At 38.9% G+C, this 17,534-nt stretch overlaps 1 protein-coding gene across 4 annotated transcripts in view; it reads left to right on the top strand.

Annotated features, from left to right (window-relative positions):
* LOC131675389 (anaphase-promoting complex subunit 1) overlaps positions 1 to 17,534 on the top strand; it is an 896,320-nt gene that overhangs the window by 547,079 nt on the left and 331,707 nt on the right. For 3 of the 4 annotated variants that reach the window (XM_058954365.1, XM_058954368.1, XM_058954356.1), the window contains one exon: positions 8,515 to 9,018. In XM_058954365.1, coding sequence (XP_058810348.1) covers positions 8,515 to 9,018 — 504 coding nt within the window. The remainder of the gene's footprint in view (positions 1 to 8,514; positions 9,019 to 17,534) is intronic. The other variant, XM_058954359.1, reaches the window with a different exon arrangement.

Raw genomic sequence — 17,534 nt, 5'->3', positions numbered from 1 at the left:
TGAGGTAGCGCCGGTTAATATGATAATTGATGTACGAGGTCTGTCCGGAAAGTATCGGGCCTACGTTTATATCTTCGCGCCATAGTGTTCGAGCGACCACTACCGGACAGAAACGTCAACAGTAATGCCTCACGAATCTATTGGTTACTTACTGACACCTGCCGGACGTATAGTTCATGCGCAGCGTGTCTTTGTTTACAGTGCCTTTTTCGCGTTCGTCGGATTTTGATATTGTCAAAAATGACTGAAAAACAAGATCAACGAATTTGCATCAAATTTTGCTTTCAACTCGGAAAAACGAGATCGGAAACTATTGAAATGATGCAAAAGGCCTTCGGAAACAAGTGTATGAGCAAAACACGAATAAAAGAGTGATATAAACTGTTCAAGGATGGTCGCACTTCTGTCGATAGTGATTCTCGTTCCGGGCGACCTTCGACGACAAAAACCGCAGATAATATTGAGCGGGTACGACTTGCAATCGAACAAGATCGTCGAATGACTGTGCGAGAACTAGAAGAAGACCTTGGGATACCAAAAACTATCGTTTCAGAAATTTCAACCGAAAATTTAGGAATGAAACGTGTGTGTGCGAAATTCATCCCGAAATTGCTCACAGCACAACCGAAGAACATTCGCTTAGAAATCGCTCTGGACAATCTGGAAATGGTCAATAATGATGATAATGTGCTTAGAAAAGTTATTACAGGTGATGAATCATGGATTTATGGTTATGATCCTGAAACAAAACAACAATCTTCACAGTGGAAGCATTCTGAATCGCCAAGACAAAAAAAAGCACGTAAAAGTCGGAGCAATGTTAAGTCAATGTTGATTGTTTTTTTCGATTGTGAAGGTGTTGTACATCACGAATATGCTACAACAGGTCAGACAATCAATAAAGAATACTACGTTCAAATTTTGAAACGTTTGCGTGATGCATTAAGAAGAAAACGGCCGCACTTTTGGGAAAGTGGTGACTGGCTTCTCCATCACGATAATGCGCCAGCGCATTCATCCAATCTTGTGCAGCAGTTTTTGAGCAAACACAATATCGCATTGGTTCGACAACCTCCATACAGTCCCGACATAGCTCCTGTGACTTTTAACTGTTTCTAAAACTAAAAAAACCATTCAAAGGACACCGATTCGATGACAAAACAACGGTTGAAAACAATACGACGAGTGTACTTAAGGCTATCCCTAAAAGTGAGTTCCAGGACTATTTTGAAAAGTAGAAATATTGATGGAACCGTGTTATTCAATCAAGTGAGGATTACTTTGAAGGATGCCACCCACCAGATGATAAAGAATAACGCTAGTACGAAAGTATAAAGGTAGGCCCGATACTTTCCGGACAGACCTCGTAAACAGATAGATAAGTTTAACGGGTTGCAGTGATTCAGTGAAATAATAGACTAGCTCATAGATAGAACCGTTACAACTTTATTTCGAGAAAGGATGCGACCTGCATTGACTACGACAGGTACGAGGGTGATCCGATAAGTACTTGGCCTACAAAAGAAAAACGAAAATTTTGAAAAAGTGGCCTTTTATTTATCAACATAGTCTCCTTTTAGTTCGATACACTTGGCCCAGCGATGCTCCAACTTCTTTAACCCGTCTGAAAAATACGTTTCCTCGAGGTCTGAAAAGTAGGCTGTCGTGGCAGCGATTACCTCCTCATTCGACTCAAATTTCTGCCCGGTGAATGACTTTTTCAAGTTTGGAAACAAAAAGAAGTCGCACGGGGCTAAATCTGGAGAATACAGTGGATGGGGCAGCAGTTCATAGCCTAATTCGACCAATTTGGCCATAGCGACGGCGGAGGTGTGAGCCGGTGCGTTATCATGGTGGAAAAGCACTTTTTTCTTCGCCAAATGGGACCGTTTTTTCTGCAATTCGACGTCGAATCTGCCCAATAATTCGGCATAGTACAGCCCTGTGACCATTTTGCCTCTCTCCAGGTAGTCGATGTAGATCACACCTTGTGAATCCCAGAAAACGGTGGCCATCGCCTTTCCGGCCGATGGAGCAGTCTTCGCCTTCTTCGGAGCACTTTCGCCGGGTAAAGTCCACTGTTTCGACTGTTCCTTGGTCTCTGATGTATACCAGTGGATGCATGTTTCGTCGACTGTCACGAAACGCAGAAACTTCTTCGGATTGCGCTTAAACAGCGTCAGACATTGCTCTGAAGTTGTCTCACGGTTGTTCTTGTTGTCCGGTGTGAGCAAACGCGGCACCCATCGCGCCGACAGCTTCCTCATGCCCAAAATTTCATGCAGGACATGACCCACGCGGTCTTTTGAGATGCCTACGATCTTAGCTACCTCGCGCACCTTCAATCGTCAATCTGCCAATACGAGATCGTGAATTTTTGTCACGTTATCCTCCGTGGTAGCCGTTTTCGGAGCACCTGGACGTGGCTCTTCAAAAATCGATGTGCGACCACGTTGAAACTCGCTAAACCAATTGTTGACGGTCGCCATCGAAGGAGAAGAGTCACCGTACACAGCATCCAAGCGCTTTTTGATTTCGCTGCGCGATTTCCCTTCCAAAAACAAGAATCGAATCACTGACCGATACTGCTCTTTTTCGATTTTTCATAAATCAACGGACACACTTGCTTTCATACGTTCTCAAAAATAAACTACAACTCCGATCCGGCTGAAATCTTGACAGTAACCATCGAGAAGGTTGTACTACGTGATAGAATATTTCTTTTGCGAGAGTGGCGCCATCGGGCGGTGAGGTAGTATTTATTAGAAGTATTTATCGGACCACCCTCGTAGATCCTCACGCAAACAAGTGGACAAACTTTTAGCAGTAAATATATATATTTATATATGAAACAAAACAGAGAGAGAGGCGTTATTTCGTTTTGCGCCGTCTATCATTGATTATAGGGATGGTATTCACTTCTATCAAATATATTTATAGGAGACTGTTTCAAAATATTTTTTCTATTCAATCCAATAATGCGAAATTGTAATTTACAGTTTACTTTGTCTAAGATATTTTCTATGCAATGATGAGGCAACACACAATAAAATAATACGTCCAATGATTTTCGTTTATAGTTTAAAATTATTAAAATGAATATACTGGACATTTTTAACACTTATTATAACTTAAAATATTATTCAATTATATGAATCAATTTTAGTAGCAAAATGCAGCTTTTTTAGTTGGGCGCTCGCTTCTCACTAACTACTCGCCTCCTCGCTATTCGTTCGTACACTTTTTGTTTTCCGCTCTCATTTCTTGCCGCTCTCTCTCTCTCTCTCTCTCTGATTTTCGCATTTCTAATCGCTGCTTTGTTCTCAGTCAAACTACGCTGACTGCAGCATGCTCGGTCTTTTCCACGGATTCTCGCCACAGCGCACACACGGGTGCTGCTAACAATAGCATCTTATCGCTATGTTCCTGGCCCTGACGCGATACAAGTGGGGCTCTTGCAAGTGAATATGTTCTCATATTTCTGCTCATGTTTACAATACATTTTTCAAGGCATCTTTTAATTTGACCAATGTATTAATAGACAATTATTACATTGAAATTTATAAACTACACTTATTTTATCCTAATTTGTGATAAATCTGTCCCTAATTTTACAATATTATTAAGCTTATACTAGTGGGGCACAATGGATGTTGAACTTTTTTAACTATTTGCAGATATAAAAAAATTTTTTATGGAATAGCAAGGAAAGTGCGAAAATTAGTTTCATATTATGATTTGGGTATTTAATTTATTGTAAGTAATATTCTTTCTTATATAATTAATAGAAGAATTAATGAACCCGGCTGAATAATCATTATCAATTAATATATTTTTAACAATTTTCAAATCATTATTATGATAAAGTAATATTGCTCTGATGGGCTAGTCTTGAGTGTGGTGACATTACTCTTGGTAGAAATCAATTACCAAGCACTGCCTACTAGAAACGTTTTTCATGACGTCAATTTTCCTGCAGCAACGAGGCTGTCGAGAGAAAGTTGTAAGAGCAATTGCTCGCCATACGCAGCAATGTAGTTAAAATGATGATGGAGACAAACATGCAAAGGAATATAAGTCGAGTAATAATGGATGGGATAAGCAAAATCAAGGAAGCGAAAGAGGTGGCGACGCATTAGCTTCAACGTAAAAGGTAACTGTTGACCACCGAACGAATACGGACAGATAAAGAACCGTCGATACCGCAAGTTAAAAAAAAGCAGATAGATTAACTCCAAGCCCTGAATCAGAAATCTATAATCAATGAGCGATGTTGACAAAGAATATTTGGGTGATGGTGTCCAAATGGAAGAACCGGTACACTGCTACTAAAACTGAGATCAATAGAAACAGAAGTATGTACACCGGGATGAAAGTACATAAAGCACGCAAGGTCGCCCGAACCTAAAACCAAGGCGAAGCGCAATGCTGAACAAACCAGCCGAGGACAAGACATACGCAGACATTGTACAGACTTTGCATCAGTACTTGAACCCAACGGACAGCAAAGTAGACATTAAAGCTATAAGAAAATCAAAGACGAATCGATACTTCTACAGCTTGACAGGACGAAGGACGAAAACTGTTAGGTAAAACCGAGAGGTACTACGCAACGAACTGGATAATATCATTATAGTGAATGATATGAGTTCCAGTGTGACACTGAAATCTATGGATTTTAGATAAATGCAAAAGACGTTAGAGACATGATCAGCTGCGCTGTCGGAACTGACACTGGGAGAAACATGTACGTCTTTAAGGTGAACCATCGTGGGCAGGCTTTAGTAGTATGCGAGTTTGGCCCGGAAAAAACAGAGAATTTACTCAAGAATAGTGTAATGTGGCACATTACAAGGCCTTTCCTGAGTGCTGGATTGTTTGCAACACCTCAGAAAGGCCATCCCCGTCCCTTGCCGCCCCGTAACCGGTTGTTTAAAATAAAGCTAAACACGCCCTATACCGAACAATTATTATTTTCCATGTCCGAACGACCACGCCGGAGATATGGGCGAAACAAACTTGCCCAACGCGATCCGACGGACGCTCAAAGAGCAGACAAAAAAAAAGGAGTGCACCACAGAAAAAGAGAGCGCACGCACACACTCACTCACAGACACTCCCGACCACGTGTTGCCGGCCGGCAAAAGAAAAATGCAAAACCTGACTGGGAAATGCAACGGAGATGCATGTTGATGACACATGCAGATCCGTTACACTCCCAGACACTAACACGAACACTCACGAGGCACTGACACTCCTGGGGCGAGCAGAAAATCGCCGATGAAGTGGCAGCCGGCAATCAGCTGTGTCGGGCTGCCGAACACCATCGGCGACATCCTGAGCGCCACACACACGAAAATCAGCGACCACACACACGAAAATCAGCGACCACACACACAAACACCCGGAACAACACCACAGAACCGACACGGGAGCGCCCCAGGAGGCGCTCCAACAACCGGCGCAAGGACACGAGGCGTACGCGCGAGAAACTGAGCGGCCATCTTGAAGCGCCGATATAGACTGAGAGCGAGCGAGCGAGACAGACTGAGACAGAGCGAGCGAGACAGAGCGAGCGAAGCAGACTAAACAAGAGCGAGCGAGACAGACTGAGACAGAGCGAGCGAGACAGAGCGAGCGAAATAGACGAAACAAGAGCGAGCGAGACAAACGATATAAAATAATAGAATAATATGTAAATGCGAAGATGAGGGCGCTACAAATGAAACGGCGTATATTATATACGTATTTCTGATATTAAAATTAAATTATAAATTGAAAAAGAATGAACACGAAACAAATATCGAATTTTAAAATTCGCACGCGATCGACACCCCTATTATGATGGCGAGCGACAACTACTCCCTTTAGGTTTAAATGATAATTTAACTAACCGAATTCGAACATCTGACAAAATTCGCTAGTGACGTCACGACCAATAGGCAAATTAGAATAAAATTTGATTTCCGTCCGCATAGACGAATAGATAAGAGTAGGGGTAGATCTTTTCCGACAATTAATGATAGATACCTTAGTGGGGGGTGAGAGAGAGTAAATAACGACGAAAGTAGGAGAGTTAAGGAGGGCGCTGTATTATTCTAATTTACATACGGACCAATGATAAAAATTCGGAGGGCGCTACCGATATCCGAATTAGCATACCGACCAATAATAACATTTCTTCTCGGAAAGAGGAGAAGAGAAACGATCTTTGACCGCGAGAAGCCGATTCTCGTCCATTTTGCCACTGGATCTCTCGAGAGAAGGAGCCTCTGCCAAATACTCTTGCCGCCAGATTATTAGCTCTAGACGCCAGTCATACTCCTCCCGCCAATTTTGTTTGCTAATACCGCAAGGAAAATTTGTAAGTAGGCAAAGTGACACTCATTTTTAATTAATCGCGGAGTGCGGGGATCAATCGTTCAGTGCCGTAGGTCGTCGCGACGCGTGGATCCGTCGACGCCGGTGCCTATCGGATCGTGCTGACCTGTCCGCCATTCCGTGAATATAAATTGAGTTTTCGGTTTACGAAAGGGAATTGCGATCTAGGATTCGCGCTGACCCTTCGTTTACTAGTTATTGAGTGTAGAGTTTACGGAAGAAAATTGCGACTTAGTATTCGCGCTGACCTTTCGTCGACTTTTATTAAGTGTTCGTTTTATGAAAGAAAATCGCTACTTGGTATTTGCGCTGACCTTTCGTCACATTTATTAAGTTCGTCTTACAAAAGAAAATTGCAATTTAGTATTCGCGCTGACCTTTCGTTAGTTATTTAGTACAAACGTAGGTTCAATTGAATTAAATTGTTTTGACTAATTAGTTGTGCTGACCTTTCCGCCATTTCGCAAACCGAATTTGAGCGTTAGGTCTTATAAAAGAAAATTGCGATTTGTTACTCGCGCTGACCTTTCCGCCATTTTAGGAACCGATTAAATTGTATTTTTAGGGATTAATGAAAACTCAGAATTTTACCGACCATATCTATTCCGACCTCGTATGTGAGAAACTTTTAATGCATCAATAAAACGATTAATTATCTTTATATTTATATATATAAAATTTACTGGATAACCTACCCCTGTTGCATGCTAGCGATTTTCAGCCGCGAGCGGTTACATACGGGTTTCATTAATTCGCTATATTTTCGGATTATTCGTTAGGTAAAATACGCGCGATTTCGAACGTCCTCACGACCTGACTTAAGGAGTCATCATCTGAGCTGCCGGCGTACTCTAGTCAAGGAGAAACCGAAGGAAAGTTGGACACCAAAGGCCTGAAGCTCGGACACAACGCGTATTCCCCCCATCTGCTTACTCTGCGCAGTCGCCGTTAGGCAGACCGGGATACGCGTAACCCTACTGGCCTTACCCCCGACGATCGCCGTAATCAGCCGACGGTCTGGTGCCCTAAATAATCGGGGGTAGAGCCAAACAGGCCTTGTGGCGGAAGAACTCGGAGCGCGGTCAACACCTCCGAAATTCCCTGCCACAATAGTCAAATTAAAATCGGTTACATTAACAGCCGAATTAGACCCAGGCTCCTCGTCCCGAGATGTTACGGGTTATTAATACGGATGACTCCACTACGAACATATGAAGAGTGATGTAGATATGATGGAAAGAATCGCTGACAGTCTCTTTTCGACTCATCCAGATAAAACGTATGATACGATTAAAATGGACGAGGACGCGGAATCGGAGTGTTCACTTTTCACAGTATTAGATCGTGATCCGGCTACAGCTTGGAAATGTTCCGGGGCCTGATGTATGTCTGGAGAACTGCTGTGGATCATCATCACTAAATAGCTTGATGCACTGCTGTAGCTCATCGCAACACCATGAAAGAAATCAGGAGTCCTAGATAGGCCCATCGACATGACGAAAATCTGTGGTTAGATAAAAACTTTATAGTATCAACAATGGTGGTGAATGGGATTCTAAAGAAATCATGAATATATTTAAACTGTTCATCTAAACTATCGATCATCAATTTTTCAGGATTATTCGTAAATAAGAAAACTACATCTAGAGCAATTAAAATGTATTCAGAAGAAAATTCTTAATTTTTCTTTCAATTCAAAACTGTTATTCATGTAAAAGACTAATTTTTTAAGACATTCTTTAAGATCTTTATCTATTATTATGGCTAACATATTAGTAGGGATATTTATAGTAGAGATGAGAGGTGTAAGTCGATTATTTGCTTAATGATTTTTTGGAAAGCCATAGGCTTTGGCTAAATGAATATTTGTTTGGTTTAAATTTTTGCTATCATGTTTAAATTTGAAGTAATTATCGTCATTTAATGATTTTCAAATTTTTTCATGATCCTATATCTTTTTATCACTAAAAATAAGTGATAAAAAGATATATTTTTAATTTGTAATCATCTTTATTTAGACTCATCTTGTCTTCGAATGTAAAAAGATATTCTTGTTATCATTGTAGAATTAATTATGATATTTAGCTAATTTTTTGTTAATTATTAATTTTTAATAATATTTTGTTATTACAGGTAAAGCACCACCACGTGGAACAACTGTAGAACTGACTCATATTGATGTTCCGCCTAATATGAATTTGTGGCCTCTATTTCATAACGGCGTTGCTACAGGATTATGTATTCATCCTTCTGCTTTAAATGTTGATTCTACCTGGATTGTTTATAATAAACAGCATCAAAGTGAATTAGGCATAGAGCATTCTGGCTTCCTTATGGCTTTGGGATTAAATGGACATCTTAAAAATCTTGCTCCATTTAGTATGTACGAATATTTAGTTGAGTGTCATGAAACAACTAGTGTTGGCTTATTGCTAGGTTTATCGGCTACATATAGGTCATCGATGGATGTTTCAATGACAAAATTGCTATCGCTGCATGTTGAAACTTTATTACCGCCCACTAGTATCGAATTAAATGTACAACAAAACGTTCAAGTTGCTGCTTTGATGGGTGTTGGGTTAGTTTATCAAAAAACAAGTCATCGTCATATTGCATATGCATTACTATCTGAAATAGGTAAGCCATTTTTACTTATTTATTAACCAGAGTAAATATACATACGTTACATAAATGTATATAATAAATATAAACATATCCTACAAAATTTTCTAACTCAGCAGAGGAACTATAATAATTTCTAGTTTGATTCTCTGGACTATAAAAAAGAACTTAAGACTGAAAAAAAACATTATAAGTAAAATTTATTCAAGTTTTTTTGTATAGAAGTAAATTACACTACTATGTTAAGGAAATTAAAGAAACAAATAATTTATTGTACTATTATTACAATTGTCTTCAGTAGAATCTGATTACCATTTGTCTAGCTGTAGCGTACTTCACGGTCTATTTCTTCTCGTGTACATAAATAAACCTTTCTATGTGATTAAGTCTTACTGAACAAATAATTCCAACTGTACATATTACTCTATACTAGGGAAAAATTGTTTGGTATTGTAAAATTGAGTTCCATTTGCAAGAAGAGGTAAAAACTATGTCATCAGCAACTTTTCATTTCGTTTGTAATTTTAGAAAGTGAGAGTAAGTTTCACGTCTATTTTAGGGATATATTGCTTAATATTGATTTATTCGTGATTCTCCTTATAAATTTGATTTTTTCATACTTTATAATTTTTTACAATGATAGAGGTATTCTCGACCTTATAGAGGTGGTTTCAATATTTAGGTAGGGTAAATTTCAGGTCTACTGCATGAATTCTAGTCTGCGGTTTTAATTTAGGCTACCTTTTCTTAAAATTTTGCAATCAGAAATAATTACACTGAAAATAATATTTCAAGTTTGCTTTATCTTTAATGGATCTACCGGAGAAGGTTAATTCAAAATCAAATAACATGATATGCTTATCCTATCTTTATCGTTACTCAGGAACAACGACATAAATGTAAAAAGATTGTATTCCATTTGTGGTGCTTGATTAAAGTGAGTCCTCTTGCCTCTGACGGTTTTAACCATGAAGCAAATATTCAAAGTTACCTCCATTTGCTTACATCTCTCATCAAAACCAAGATTCTTTAGTAAGCCTTAGATTCTTTAGAAGTTAGGAGGCTAATTAACTGGTCTTTCTCTACCAATCTACCTTTCATGGTAAGTCTGATTCAAAAATCCTCGGACAATTAGTGCAAAGTATTGTACTGCACCATTTTGCTAAAAGTACATTCTTCGTGTAGTTTTTCAATCAATCTAAATCAAATAAGAAAAGTTATCATATTTAGTTTTGCCGCGACACATTGTAGAGTTTTATTTTTAAATTTAATTTCTTTATATTTCCGTTATTTTTTCTCTATTCATTATTGGAATACATATAAATTATTTTTAAATAATATTTACTAGCTGGATCAGTCGTTTATTTACCTATTAAGCTTGGGTACAAATTCAATATTATAATGATATTTACAAGAATTTTTTCTAATCAAAAATAAATTTTTTCACTTTAATAAGTACTGTTAATTTATTGATAATTTATTATAATAATTTATTATGTAACGGGGTGAATGTTCCGTTTCATTCCGATTATTCGTTCGACGCGCAATCGTATCCAGATGCGCGCGGTAATATCGAGATGTTCAAATTCAGTAGTCTGAGAGCAGGAGGGGACGGGAGTCAGTCAAATAACTTGCTACTAGTTAGAAATAACAACTGTGAGATTATAATTTGAATCGCATGCGAGTTAGTTTATTTGGTTATTCTCTACAATATAGTTGGCCCGTGTGTTTATGTTTACGAAGCGCGCGCGCGTCAATAACATGCAGAGCCGGAGCGTCCGTAGCTCTTTATCCGCAGAGTTAATACATGCACGCTGTCGATTTTTACAGAGTACGAGGGATTAATAATTCGTTCCGCACAGTCATATGAAAAGTCGCGATACTAAGCTGGCCAGCTTACCTTATTAGCGGTCGTACTATTAACAAAGGAGGGAGAAAGTTCGTGTATCAGCCTCCGGGATGTCAGTCTTTGAACGAGGTGTCTCGCACTCTCGGTTTCGTCCTCGATGGCGAAACCTTCCACTCACACACACTCGCACTCTCACAACGGTGACGACAAAAGTACAGTTTTCGTCGATATCGGTACAATTTAGCTGGCTCGTTTCAGCACTCGGACACTCGGGAAAACTCTAGATAATTGATGGCTTGATAACTGCAGCCGAATGCTCGGGTAACTAATCCTCGACTGGTTCTTTTATATTCGCGCGCGTTCCGTCCCGTCTCATACCGAGTCCTCTTTTTCTATTTTCCCCAACCAGTAGGTGCTGCCCTTGCAGGCAGCCGCATGGTTGAGGCGATAGTGCTAACAAGACGTTTACCGTCACAATTAATAAAATATTATTTATAATTTATTGTAATACACGTAGTAAAGCTTATTTGAAATAATTTTTTAATGAATGGGCTAAAATAAGTTAATATTAAAATTTTTCAATCTGTTTCTAGTTTATTTACCAAAACAAACAGACATCTCTTATCAGAGATTGAATGAGCAATATCAATACATTTTGCTTTGATTTATTCTACCGTACAACATAATACGGTTGCTGTTTCTCTGATAATAAAAGAATATTTTCCCGAGCTAAATATAGGATTTTAATCCTTGCACAAAATTTCATTTTCCGCTGTTAATTTTACACCTATAATAAAATTTTGTATAATTTCTGATCCACCAGTAACTATAAGTAGGAGTGATACCTTTATGAATATTCCTTCTTGAGTTTGAATTGTACTATTATTTCTTTTTCTCAGCTTTCTGTAGTTTGTCGAATGAAACAGTACATGTTTGTAGATAAATCTATCAAAACCTCGGCAGACTTCATCTACTGTATATCCTAGTAGTTGTTCAATAACATGCTTAATGTAATATTTACTTAAGATAATGTAACATTTACTGGCTTACCAAATATTCTTAAATCATTACCGTACTCAATACAATTGCTAACTTTACATTGGTTAACTAGTTTTAAAAACAATGCCAATACTTGTCGATTCACACCTTCTCTATTGAAAATAAGATAATTATTTCTCAAATGTCTCAATCTACAATACAGTTTATTCATTTGGAAAGGTATATACTGCGATCCAAAATACAAATGCCTGATAACGCCATTAAAACCTTCTAAAGGTAATGCCGACCAGACCCCCAATACAATCTAACAAAATTAGTTAAATGCAAGAGCAAATGTACGTTGAATCTTAAAAATTTCTTCTTATATAATGATTCAACTTGTTTAACAAATAACTAAATTGCATCTTCTGCTAATTTCAAGTCATTTTTATTAATTTTTTTCTTGTAGCAATATATGCAGTACAAATACTAACAAATTCCAATGTTTTAAATATGTATTTACCATGAGTCCTTTTAAGCAGGGTATTGAATAATATAAAACAAAATTTTTCAGCTCGTTCGCCTTATAAGCATCAGTAATAGGTCATGGAGAGTGGGTGATCTCTGATGAAGGTTGTACATGCAACAGCTTTTCATTAAATTGTTTAATATATGATCCAAGATAAAGACTCATTATGATATTTAGAATCAAACCAAGCATTGGCAAACAACTTTACAACTCCGAGCAGGCAACTATGCATGTACTCTGGCGGACATGAATTTATGAGGGTGGTCCGATAAGTACTTAGCCTCACCGCCCGATGGCGCCACTCTCGCAAAAGAAATATTCTGTCACGTAGTACAACCTTCTCGATGGTTACTGTCAAGATTTCAGCCGGATCGGAGTTGTAGTTTATTTTTGAGAGCGTATGAAAGAAAGTGTGTCCGTTGATTTTTGAAAAATAGAAAAAGAGCAGTATCGGTCGGTGATTCGATTACTGTTTTTGGAAGGGAAATCGCGCAGCGAAATCAAAAAGCGCTTGAATGCTATGTACAGTGACTCTTCTCCTTCGATGGCGACCGTCAACAATTGGTTTAACGAGTTTCAACGTGGTCGCACATCGATTTTTGAAGAGCCACGTCCAGGTGCTCCGAAAACGGCTACCACGGAGGATAACGTAACAAAAATTCACGATCTCGTATTGGCAGATCGACGATTGAAGGTGCGCGAGATAGCTAAGATCGTAGGCATCTCAAAAGACCGCGTGGGTCATGTCCTGCATGAAATTTTGGGCATGAGAAAGCTGTCGGCGCGATGGGTGCCGCGATTGCTCACACCGGACAATAAGCGCTACCGTGAGACAACTTCAGAGCAATGTCTGACGCTGTTTAAGCGCAATCCGAAGGAGTTTCTGCGTCGTTTCGACGAAATATGGATCTACTGGTATACACCAGAGACCAAGGAACAGTCGAAACAGTGGACTTTACCCGGCGAAAGTGCTCCGAAGAAGGCGACGACTACCCCATCGGGCGGAAAGGTGATGGCCACCGTTTTCTGGGATTCACAAGGTGTGATCTACATCGACTACCTCAAGAGGAGCAAAACGGTCACAGGGCTGTAGTATGCCGAATTATTGGGCCAATTCAACGTCGACTTGTAGAAAAAACGGCCCCATTTGGCGAAGAAAAAAGTGAAAGAAAAAAGAAATTTGAGTCGAATGAGGAGGTAATCGCTGCCACGGAAGCCTACTTTTCAGACCTCGAGGAAATGTATTTTTCAGACGGGTTAAAGAAGTTGGAGCATCGCTGGGCCAAGTGTATCAAACTAAAAGGAGACTATGTTGAAAAATAAAACGCAACTTTTCCAAAATTTTCGTTTTTCTTTTGTAGGCTAAGTACTTATCGGACCACCCTCGTATTACATTCATACCTGAAATCAGCGAAATAATAGAAGGCCCTTTTACACCCCTTACAATTTTTTTCGTTTGCACAACAAGTTCTACGTGTCTATTATACTCAACAGTCGAACGATCTCTTAAATGTGCATAACAATAAATACGAGAAAATCCTCTTCCCACACTAATTTTTTCACCCTTGTGCATACAATAAGGGTAGCCATATGCTCCATTGAATTGTTTCCAATTTTAAACCATGGCCCTTGCGACGCTGTCAGCTATGCATAATATTGCGTGAACTTTGATTACACAGGACCACAAATGGGAACCGGAATAAGTCCTTCGGCAAAATTGATACCCTATATGTATTTCGACGCGCTGATTCCAAATCCGAGGTCCACATAACCCCAGCACGTCGTGTTCAAGGACATTTGAAGGTCAAACGCATTTACTACGGGAAAACATAAAATCTGACCACGGATTCGGAAAGAGCGGGAAATTTTACGTCCAAATATGTATTTTCTATTTTTTCCAACATGACCCTCCAAGGTCATCTGAGGGTCAAATGACTCACCGATAGATCAAATTTGTATTTCCCACATACATCATCACAACTAAAGACATGCGTACAAATGAGTCAGGTATATTTAGGTTTCTCGATGCGCTGAATCCAAATCCGAGGTCCACATAACCCCAGCACGTCGTGTTCAAGGACATTTGAAGGTCAAACGCATTTACTACGGAAAAACATAAAATCTGACCACGGATTCGGAAAGAGCGGGAAATGTTACGTCCAAATATGTATTTTCTATTTTTTCCAACATGACCCTCCAAGGTCATCTGAGGGTCAAATGACTCACCGATCGATAAAATTCATGTATTCCATATACATCATTACACTACAGATTTTTAACTATAATTTGGTCACGTATCTTTAGGTATTTCGACGCGCTAAATCAAAATCTGAGGATCCTCGGTCTCAAATTCAAATATGAGTTACGGTGAGAACTTAGTTCATGGTTGTGTTAGCTCTCTTTATGGTTTTCTCGCGCGGATATTGCCAATCGATTCCAGCAATTAAAATTCACTTAGCTTGATATATAGACTTGATTTCAGATAGTGATGTCGATCAAAAAGATTTACGAATGACGCGTTCTTTTATTAGCAAACGATCTGCGGAGCGCTTTTCTTTTGTGTGGAGTAGTAGTGTCTCTTTTAAGAGACCAACAATAGTCTGACATCATGTTCACATCCCAATAGCCTTGATATCTTCTTTCGATGTCTTTGAAGTCTTGGTGGAATCTCTCTCCTTGCTCCTCGCTAAAGTCTCCTAAATTTTCAGGAAAGTAATCAAGATGAGAATGAAGAAAATGAATTTTCAAATTCATCAAGCAACCCATTATTTTGTAATTACCCAACATCTCATTTACTATATCTTCGTAATCGTCGTCTTTATTATTTCCTAAAAATTTATGCTGAACTTCTCTAAAGCTTTGCCACGCGTTGCGTTCCTTTATCGTCATTCTTCTTTCAAATTCTTCATCTCGTAATAGTTCTCTTATTTGTGGACCATCAAAGACTCCTTCGTTGATCTTTGCTTCCGAAAGTTTTGGAAATTTCTCGAAGAGATACATAAAAGCGTTGCTTTCGTCTTGTGAATTTTTCATTGCTTTAATGAACTGTTTGACCAAACCAAGCTTAATATGCAAGGGTGGGAGGATGACTTTATTTGCAGGTATAAGACTTTCGTGTAAAACATTTTTATTACCTGGGGTCAAATTTTGTCGAAGTGGCCATTCTTTTCTCACATAGTGTTGATCTCGGGCACGGCTATCCCATTCACAAATGAAACATGGATATTTCGTGAAGCCACTTTGTTGACCCAACAAAATTGTTGTTATTTTCAAATCTCCAACCAACTGCCACCCGTGAGTATCATAATGCAATTTCTGTAGCAGTAAATCGAGATTACTATATTCCTCTTTCAAGACAATGGAATGACCAATTGGTATAGGGGCGTATATGTTACCGTTATGGAGTAAAACTGCTTTCAAGCTTCTCGTAGAAGAATCAATAAACAGACGCCAATCAATAGCTTCATACTCTACGTTTCCAAATTCATTTATCAGTCCTGCAACGTCGTTGCAACAAACTAAATCGCATTCTTTCGAAAAAAATTTTCTAAATTGTTGATCACGATTTCGGTAAAATATGATGGAAATACCAGGAGCCAGACAATTTTTTTCTTTCAATCTAGATGCTAATAGTTCCGAAAGTTTTTTTGAAAGTCCCGTGTCTCGAACTAAATCACTCAGCTCTTCTTGATTAAACCCATTAAATGTCTGGTCTTGCTCATCATCTTCTGTATCTTCCATTTTATCAGTGCAACCTCTTCTGGTTGAACCCTCTCCCATTGATTCTTCTGTTTGCATTTCTAAAATCTCAGGTTCTTCAGCATCCAAGGTGGCGAGAACAGGAAGAGTTACAGACGTAACGAATGGATAACGTAATTGGGATACATTTTTACGATTATATCCACGTGTATCAGTCAAACAGAAGTAACAGTCTGTATTATGATCTGTCGGATTACGCCAAATCATTGGCGAGATGTATTGCGATATTTTCTGGTGCAGTTGTATCTTACATTTTAAACATATAGTTTTTGGAGTCCAACAGTTGTTTATTTGTTCAGTGATTAAAGGGAAAACTATTTTATAATTTTCTAGCAGTTTATCAGTGAAAGATTCTCTTTGAGTTTTAAAACAAAATTTACCACAAACAACACAAAAGTTGTCAATACGCTCTTTGCATGGTGCCAATTCTATTCTTGTAGCAGTAGATCCTACACAGGCCAAGTTATCCACCAGTGTAGAACTGGAACTGCGGTCGCATGAAGACGACGATTGCGGGCCCGCTTGCTCACCCCGACCAACCGCCGATACTGGGCATCCGAAACCCTGCATCGTACTCTTTCGTGTGCCGACCATGACGGCATAATGCCTTCACCCTAGGGCTTTGCCGGAAAACAAAAAAGACAAAAAAAGCCGTTACCCGCCGCCACCACGAGGAGGTGCCCTGTGTTTCGGCACACGAATACAATGTCCTCGCCACCTTGGATGCTAAAGAACCTGAGATTTCGATCAGTAGAAATGTGTCCGATATAGGTGCTGAGAATATAGAAATGCAATATAGAAATATAGAAATATAGAAATCTCGTGGATATAATCGTAAAAATGTATCCCAATTACGTTATCCATTCGTTACGTCTGTAACTCTTCCTGTTCTCGCCACCTTGGATGCTGAAGAACCTGAGATTTTAGAAATGCAAACAGAAGAATCAATGGGAGAGGGTTCAAGTAGAAGAGGTTGCACTGATAAAATGGAAGATACAGAAGATGATGAGCAAGACCAGACATTTAATGGGTTTAATCAAGAAGAGCTGAGTGATTTAGTTCGAGACACGGGACTTTCAAAAAAACTTTCGGAACTATTAGCATCTAGATTGAAAGAAAAAAATTGTCTGGCTCCTGGTATTTCCATCATATTTTACCGAAATCGTGATCAACAATTTAGAAAATTTTTTTCGAAAGAATGCGATTTAGTTTGTTGCAACGACGTTGCAGGACTGATAAATGAATTTGGAAACGTAGAGTATGAAGCTATTGATTGGCGTCTGTTTATTGATTCTTCTACGAGAAGCTTGAAAGCAGTTTTACTCCATAACGGTAACATATACGCCCCTATACCAATTGGTCATTCCATTGTCTTGAAAGAGGAATATAGTAATCTCGATTTACTGCTACAGAAAT

The sequence above is a fragment of the Phymastichus coffea genome, unplaced genomic scaffold, assembly GCF_024137745.1.
Source record: "Phymastichus coffea isolate CEN01 unplaced genomic scaffold, Cenicafe_Pcof_1.1 PCOF00001, whole genome shotgun sequence".
Classification (NCBI taxonomy): domain Eukaryota; kingdom Metazoa; phylum Arthropoda; class Insecta; order Hymenoptera; family Eulophidae; genus Phymastichus; species Phymastichus coffea.
This window is presented reverse-complemented; position numbering and strand designations above follow the sequence as displayed.